At 45.9% G+C, this 9,054-nt stretch overlaps 1 protein-coding gene across 1 annotated transcript in view; it reads left to right on the top strand.

The window, feature by feature from the left end:
* HEBP2 (heme binding protein 2) overlaps positions 1-7,226 on the top strand; it is a 9,997-nt gene extending 2,771 nt beyond the window's left edge. Inside the window, exon 4 of the mRNA XM_032274644.1 lies at positions 6,805-7,226. Coding sequence (XP_032130535.1) covers positions 6,805-7,003 — 199 coding nt within the window. The 3' untranslated portion in view covers positions 7,004-7,226. The remainder of the gene's footprint in view (positions 1-6,804) is intronic.
* The last annotated feature ends 1,828 nt before the right edge of the window (positions 7,227-9,054 follow it).

Raw genomic sequence — 9,054 nt, 5'->3', positions numbered from 1 at the left:
ACACACACACACACACACACACACACACACACACACACACACACACACACACACACACACACGTTAGCCAGGTCTTGTGGCATATGCCTGTGGTCCCAGCTACTTGGGAGGTTGAGGTACAAGGATCACTTGGGCCCAGGAGGTTGAGGCTGCAGTAAGCCATGATTGCACCAATGCGCTTCAGCCTGGGTGACAGAATGAGACCCTGTCTCAAAAAAAAATGTATATATGAATTTTGGGGAGACACAAACATGGAGTTTATAGCATTCTGCCCTGACCCTGTAAAATTCATATCATCTCACATCCAGAATACGTTCATTCTATCCCAATAGCCCCAAAAGTCTGAATTCGTTCCAGCATCAACTCAAAAGTCTAAAGTCATCTAAAGATTATCAAAATCGAACCTGAGGCTCAAGGTACAATTCATCCTGAGGGCAATTCCCCTCCATCTGTGAACCTGTGAAATCAAACATGTTACATGCTTCCAGAATACAATGGTGGGACAGACGAGGATAGCTACCCCGTTCCAAAAGGAAGAAATAGGAAAAAAGAAATGGGTAACAGGTTCCAGGTAAGTTCTAAGTCTTCAGATTCATTTTCTGTGACTCAGAGCTCTTCCCTCTAGGCCCACTGGGATGTAGGTCCCACTTGTGAAGCTCTGCTGAACAGAGGTTGGGCCCCCAAGGCTTCAAGTGGCCCTGCCCATGGCTGTGGATGGCCCCACCCCACTGCAGCTCTCACAGCTGGAGGGACCCCCTGCAGTTTTACCAGGCTGGAACTGTACACCGGTGGCCCTCCCAGTCTGGTGTGCCCTGCTCCCATGGCTCCATTAGCCATTTCCCTATTGGGGACTCTGCAGTAGCTCACTCTCACTGTGGCCTTCTGCTTTGGTCACATGCCCAAGGCCTTGGGCAGCTCCATCCTTCAAGATGAAGGTAGCCAAACCCCCACAGCTCATGTACTCTTCAAGATGGCATCACATGGATGCTGCCGAGGTGAACTGCCTGTGCCTTCCGGAGGGACAGCCATTGCAGCGCAGGCCACACCTCAGCCCACTGGAGCTGTACCTGGGGCATCCAAGGAGGACTGCCCTGGAATGAGGGAACATAGTGGCCAGGCAGTGCTAGGCAGTGAGTTCCAAGGCCCCCAGATGCCCAAAGACCCTCCTTTGAAATTCATCTGCGCCCTAGGCACTCCACTTGGCATGTGATGGGAGAGGCAGCTCATAATTTCTGAAATGCCTTTGGCACGGTTCTTCCATTATCCTGGTGAATAGGTCCTGGTTTCTGTTTAGGTGGCAGTTCCACATTAATCTCCTTATCAAAGGTTGCTTACCTTACCCTTGTTTTCTCTCGAACAAGCTTTCTCATTGCTTTTAATATGGATAGGCTAAGAATTTTCCAAATGTTTAAGTTATGCTTCCCTTTTGATTAAAAATTTACTCTTTAAATTCTCTCTTCTTGTATTCTACTATCAAGAGAAGCCAAGCCATAGCTTCCATTCACATTTTGCTTAGAAAATATTCAGCCAAGGCTGCGCACGGTGGCGCACACCTGTAATCTGAGCACTTTGGGAGGCCGAGGCGGGCCGATCACCTTAGATTGGGAGTTTGAGACCAGCCCGACCAACATGGAGAAACCCTATCTCTACTAAAAATACAAAAATTAGCCAGGCGTGGTGGCGTGTGTCTGTAATCTATGCTACTCAGGAGGCTGAGGGAGGAGAATCGCTTGAACATGGGTGGTGGATGTCACGGTGAGCCAAGATCGTGCCATTGCAGTCCAGCCTGGGCAACAAGAGGAAACTCCATCTCAAAAAAAAAAAGAAAGAAAAAACAAGAAAATGTTCAGCCAAATATCCTATTTCATAACCCACAAGTCATACTGTCCACATTACACTAGGACACAAACAGTTTCTTTGCCATGTCATGACAAGGATCACCTTTCCTCCAAGTTCCAATAAATGTTCCTCATTTCACTCCAAGACCTTATCAAAATGGCCTTTACCTCAAACCACCACGATCCGGTATGACTCCTACCCTCTCCTTAGAGTGCCCTTGCCTTCTCGGCAGTGCCTCTGTATCTGTCACGTGGTTGCCATCCTCTCCTACGTGACCCCTGCAGCAGTCATGTGTGGACGAACCTGGTCCCTTAATACTTGATTATCCTTTAACTTTCAGAGTGTCACTCTCTTGTCATTTCTCCCCTCCAGTTTCTTTACCTCCATTGGTTCCTCCTCCGCTTCTCACCCTAGGAACACTGTTGATGCCTGTTTTTGACCCTCATTTCATAACTGACTTGTTCTGGGTGATCCATTCATATTGCTTCAACTCCCTGAGTCGAATGATCCTCAAAGCTAGTAAATGTCTCCAGATCTGATTTCCCTGCTTGTTGGACATCTCTGTTTGGGGTTGGGGGAATCAAACTGAACAGCCCTAAAATGAGCCTTCCCCCAGTTCCCAAATCTTCTCTGATCTTACAGCGCCTGTTTCAGTTGAGGGTCGCATCAGCCAGACAGCCTCCTCTTTTTTTTTTTCTTTTGAGACGGGGTTTCACTCTGTTGTCCAGGCTGGAGTGCAGTGGCATGATCATAGCTCACTGCCTCCTGGAACATCTGGGCTCAAGGGATCCTCTCCCACTTCAGCCTCCTGAGTAGCTGGCACTACAGGCATGTGCCACCACCATGCCCAGCTAATTTATAATTTTTTGTAGGGATGGGATCTCATTATGTTGCCCAGGCTGGTCTTGAACTCCTGGGCTCAAGCAATCTACTTATCTCGGCCTCCCAAAGCACTGGGTTTACAAGCATGAGCCACCATGCCTAGCCAAGACAGTTTCCTGAGCAAGGAACTTACAGTCACCATCAGCACATGGTTCCTGACAATTGGTTCCCAAATCTGTCCCCTTCACCTCAAAAATGATTCTGGGCTTTGTTCCCTTGTCTGCATCGCCATGTTACTTATTTGGGTCTTCATCTTATACGGACCGCACTAAGTTATCTTTGTGTACCCCAGTTCTTGGCACATGCCTGACACCCCTAATAGATACTAGGATGTTTATTGATTTCCACTGAATTATTTCTTGACTATTTCACTTCAGTAGCCTGCAAGCCGTCTTCACTGCCACCAGCCTTTTTCTGTCCTCTTCCACACTGGAACTGTGATGTTTCTCAACGACAAAAGCCCGGACTCTCTGTCAGAGTCCTCTTGCTTCCCCAGAGAAGCTCAGATTGTTCACACAGTGCAGTGCCCCATGTGACCTGGGCCAGCCCTGTCTGTGCAGCTCCCCTTCCCACCACATGCGCTTCTCACCCTTCAGAGAACATGCCATGTTCTTCCACATCTTGTTACTTTTGACCTCAGCCATGTGAGTCCACTTTTCCTTGCTAAAATCTGAAGGTTTTAAAATCTTCAGGTAATCATAGTACTTACCTATCTCATAGGGCTGCCATGAAGATCAGATGAGTTAATTTACGTAAAACACTTGGAACATGAGCATCAAACACTCCTAGCTCTAGTACTCTCTCTTCTCTCTTCCTGGAGAGCCCACTGTCATCCTCCAGGACAAATGACACCTTTCCTGTGATGCCTTTTTCAATTTCTCCATTTAGCTAGCGACTCTGTCCTTGGTGCCCTTCCTTCTATTCTTCCTCTTCTAAGTAATAGTGACTTATTTATAGACTGAAACTTCCTCAAGAATATGACAGCATGTTTCTATGTTCATATATTCCAGCCCCTGGCAAGGCAGGCACATGGGGGTGAGGGTGGTGGGCACCATTTTGTGTTCTGAGTAAAACAGTGAATAGATCATTGTGAAACAATACACATTCAGAGAACAAAAGCTGATTTCTAATTAGAGGGTTCAAGATTTGATTTTAAGGGAAAATGAATTTAAAAACAAATTCCTTTCAGGCAGAACATGCTAAGCATTGGTTATTGGTTATTATTAAGGAAATAAATAAAACATTAAGGAGCCAAAATATTTCTTTTTTCTTTTTTTGAGATGAAGTTTCACTCTTGTTGTGCAGCCTGGAGTGCAGTGGCACAATCTCCACCTTCCAGGTTCAAGTGATTCATCTGCCTCAGCCTCTGGAGTAGTTGGAATTACAGGGACCCACCATCATGCCTGGCTAATTTTGTATTTTTAGTAGAGACGGGGTTTCACCATGTTGGCCAGGCTGGTCTCGAACTCCTGACCTCGGTGATCCACCCACCTTGGCCTCCCAAAGTGGTGGGATTACAGGTGTGAGTCACAGTGCCTGGGCCAAAATGTTTCTTAACATGTGGTTCAGAATTATATTCAAATGACATAAAAATGATAGAACAGAAGAGTTTTCTATCAACTCTCCTGCGGTGTTTATACATGTGTGTGCCGAGATTCCTAACTTGACAGGATTAAAGGGAACTGCATGCCAAGAATGGTTCTAGGCGCTAGGTAGACATTGTTACATAGAACAGACATGGTTTGTACCCTTGAGAAATGATATCTCATCTGAAGCGTGGGAGGATCGATTTTTTGCATTGGCGCATTGATAACAGAACTTATATCAAATAAGGTATATTAAGTACATTTTTGTTTCTCAGTGTTCCTTATTCTTAACCCTCAAAATCAAATTCATCATGCTTGTGTGGCAGCAGCTCAGCTAGGTCAGTGCTGTCATGATTTAATCTCAGGATGTTTTTGTTTGTCTACTGAAAACTCTGTATTTAAACTTTTATTCTCTTTTCCCACTTCTTATTTTAACCTTTTGACTGTCTTTTCTTCCACATCCCCATAGCAGCCTCCTGACTGGATCCTTCCTCACCAATCTATTAGCCATCAGCTTATATTCCAACCCAGATCTGATCAAGTTGCACCTTTCTGCTCAACATCCTTGGAAATAATCTCAAAAGGCCTTAGGCTAGTGTACAAGGTTCTTCCTTCTAGCTCTGACTCACCTTCCTGGCCTCATTTTCTGCCTCACTAGGAAAACACTTGGTATTTTTAGATGTATGGTCTCTTTCCTATCACTTCCCTTTCGTTGTTCAGCAAAACCGTCCTCCATTCAGGCCCAACTCAGATGACCCTCCTTACCCCAGATTTAACCACCTCCTCAGTGCTCCCACAGCACATTGATCCTGTCCCTGCCTTTTTTTTTTTTAATTTATTTTATTGCATTTTAGGTTTTGGGGTACATGTGAAGAACATGCAAGATTGTTGCATAGGTACACACATGGCAGTGTGATTTGCTGCCTTCTTCCCCATCACCTACATCTGTTTAAAACCCTTCTCAGAGGCTCGGCATGGTGGCTCATGCCTGTAATTTCAACACTTTGGGAGGCCAAGGCGGGTGGATCACTTGAGCTCAGGAGTTTGAGACCAGCCTGGGTAACATCATAAGACTGTCTCTATAGGTTTTTAAAAAAATTAGTCCAGTGTGCACCTGTGGTCCTAGCAACTCAGGAAGCTGAGGTGGGAGGGTGCTTGAGCCCACAAGGTCAAGGGTGCAGTATGCTGTGCCATCATATTCCAGCCTGGGCAACAGAGTGAGACCCTGTCTCAGAAAACACACACACAAAAAAAACAAAACAGCCTTCTCAGGATATATAGAGAGAGCTGCCAAAATGTTGATCTCTTCCATTGGATCATAAATTCAGAGAGATGAAAACTATAACATATTCATTTGTAATCCAGCGCTTATTCTTTTCCCTAGGAGAGAAAAAAGGGCAGTGTTCAAGAGATAATTGAGCCTGGAAAAGGGGCTTCTGCAGGGGTGTCAGTGTGGTCCTCCCTCTGATCAACAGCACCAGCATGGATGTGGGAGCTTGGTAGAAAAGCAGACTCGGCCAGGCGCCGTGGTTCAAGCCTGTAATCTCAGCACTTTGGGAGGCCGAGGCAGAAGGTTCATTTGAGGTCAGGAGTTCAAGACCAGCCTGGACAACATGGTGAAACCCCGTCTCTACTAAAAATACAAAAAAACCTAGCTGGGCATGTTGGTGCGCACCTGTAATTCCTGCTACTCAGGAGGCTGAGGCAGGAGAATCGCTTGCACCTGGGAGGCAGAGGTTGCAGTGAGCAGAGATCACACCACTGCACTCCAGCCTGGGCAACAGAGAGAGACTCTGCCTCAAAAGAAACAAGCAAAATGTAGACTCTCAGGCTCCACCCCAGACCTGAACCTGCAGAGTAGCAAAATCCCCAGGTGACCTGTATTCATGTTAAAGGTTTGAGAAGCACAAGGTATAGCACTTGAGATTGTGTAGGTTCCAAATCTGCTTGTCAACAGATGGAAGGAGGGGATGCATCCTCCTGGGTTTCCTCAGTGCTTCTGAGGTCACACAGAGACTGAGAATCACAGGCAGGAGTGGTTGGTTCACCTGCTGAGAGGGAGTGCCTTTTTTAAATTTTATTTTTTGAGAAAGAGTCTTGCACTCTGTCGTCCCAGGCTGGAGTGCAGTGGTGCAATCTTGGCTCACCACACCCTCCACCTCCCAGGTTCAAGCAATTCTCCTGCCGCAGCCTCCCAAGTAGCTGGGATTACAGGTGCCCACCACCACACCCGGCTAATTTTTGTATTTTTAGTAGGGATGGGATTTTACCATGTTGGCTAGGCTCGTATTGAACTCCTGACCTCAAGTGATCTGCCCACCTCGGCCTCCCAAAGTGCCGGGATTACAGGCATGAGCCACCGCACCTGGCTGCGAAGGAGTAACTTTGAAGCCGCGCTTCACCCAGCATTCACGGTACCAGCGCCTGCTTTTTGCTTCAGACTGACATTCACATCAGTATTAAAATCATTCACCGTTATCTCCTTTCTCCTTTGTAGGTCTTTCGATGGATTTTCTAGTGCCCAAAAGAATCAAGAACAACTTCTGACATTAGCAAGCATTTTGAGGGAAGATGGGAAAGTTTTCGATGAGAAGGTTTACTACACTGCAGGTTTCAACAGTCCTTTCAAATTGCTCAATAGAAATAATGAAGTGTGGCTGATTCAAAAACGTGAACCCTCCAAAGAAAATGAATGAGAAAATGAAAGGAAGTTCCACTGTCAGAGGCAAAACGACTGTTTATCATAGACATCAACAGGACCCAAACGTAAAGTGCGTGTCTAGTGTCCTCTATTGAGAGTACTACTGTTAATTAAGCTTAAGCTTATTTCCAATGTGCCTTTTTAATGCTTGAAGCTTTATCTACGTACACAGGTAACAGAGGGCAGTAGTCTGTAAACATATAAATTGGTTGTAACTATGGTGGTCTTTATTTCTGTGAGGATCCAGGGAAGTTTCATGGCACGTCCGTCTTTTCCACTCTATCACTATCATATTGCCTTTTTTTTTTTTTTTTTCTTGGAATTGTGTCAGTTGGATGAGATCCCCTCCAGATAGTATCAATAAAAATGTTAAGATTTATCTTTTGTGGAACCACTAGGCTGTCAGGCCCAGAGAGGTGAAGTTCAGTTGGACACAGAAATCAACTGTCTTTTGCAGCTGCCACCCTACGTTCTCTGTTGAACCCTCTCACGCATCTTCCCACTGCCCCACTGCATAAGAATATTCCATTTAAACGTAGTTAATTCATTCCTTTCTTTCTGGTCTCCACTTTACCCCCTAAAAATCTTGCTTTTTCCCCTAAACATTGAATTAAATTGTCCCATATTTTCTAGTGGGTTTTTTTGTTTGTTTTGTTTTGTTTTTGAGATGGAGTTTCCTCTTGCCCAGGCTAGAGTGCAATGGCATGATCTCCACCTACCGAAACCTCCACCTCCAGGGTTCAAGCGATTCTCCTGCCTCAGCCTCCTGAGTAGCTAGGATTACAGGCATGCACCACCACTCCTGGCTCATTTTGTATATTTAGTAAAGATGGCGTTTCTCCATGTTGGTCAGGCTTGTCTCAAACTCCCGACTTCAGGTGATCCACCTGCCCTGGCCTCCCAAAGTGCTGGGATTACAGGCGTGAGCCACTGTGCCCGGCCTCTGTTATGTATTTTCATTCACTCTTTAAGTCATCGTAGGGAGTCCTTGCTGTGTTGCAAGGACTCTGCTAAGGGCTGGGAAGTGGTAAGCAAATCTGTCCCAAGCCCTTCATCACTGACTTCACTAGCTCCAACAGCATCTTTCCACCCACTTACCCATTTCATTCACCCTCCCGCTGTGAACACGACAGACAAGGCCCCTGGCCTTATGCAGTTTACATTCTAGAGAGTAAGGATGTTCAACACAAATAGATACTTGAAATTGGCAAGTGTGATCAAGAACTGAAATAGGGTAGTGGGGTAGAGTGTGGTTTGGTAGGGGGTGGTGGCTATCACATAAGGTGGTCAGCAAAGGCCTCTCAAGAGACAGTTGAGACTTGAATGATGAGGAGGAGTCAGATGAAAGCCAGAGGCAGAGGTGAGGGGAACATCTTGGGCAAAGGTGACAGCGTTAAAGGAGGAGGCCATGTTCGGTGCCCAGAACAAAAAGCTGCACACACAGCTTGCTGAGCAAGAGAGCACTGCTCTTGTAGGGCACAGTCTCTCCAGATAAAAAAAACTGCTGACCTTATGCAGTGTTTTAGGAAGGATTAACAGACTTTCAAAAGCATTTAGGAGTTGATGGAGCTCTAGTTGTGGAGATGCAGTTACCAGAATGAGGCTACTGCTGATAAGCATGATTTAGAAGCCTGGTTTAGAGGTGAGGTTACTGATGCGTAATTGTCATTGATTGTTTCCTGTACTTAATTGTTACTGTGGCCAAAGAATGGTCAGTTTTATTCTGGGATTTGAAGTTATGGCAGACAACCTAAGGTGTGCCACTCAAATTTACCTTCAAGAAAGTACCTGCCGCCCAGCCGTGAGGGGTGTGGTTCGCTGACGGTCTCCCCTGTTACTGTCTTCAGGATCCACCTCGGATTTCAAGATAAGGACACACTATTCTATGGGAGAGAGGGGGACCTAGTCTACAACTGAGCAAGGCAGTGGTCGCTGACAGCATGCTTTTTTCTGGCAACTTCCAGCCATTAACTGAGCAAGGTGGTGGTATAAAACCTAGCCATTTAGGCCAGGTACAGTGCCTCATATCTGTAATTCCAGCACTTC

Source organism: Sapajus apella, unplaced genomic scaffold, assembly GCF_009761245.1.
Source record: "Sapajus apella isolate SASKATOON/1434 unplaced genomic scaffold, GSC_monkey_1.0 scaffold6, whole genome shotgun sequence".
NCBI lineage: Eukaryota > Metazoa > Chordata > Mammalia > Primates > Cebidae > Sapajus > Sapajus apella.
Note: the sequence above shows the minus strand (reverse complement) of the source record. Positions and strands in the feature narration are given on the sequence as shown.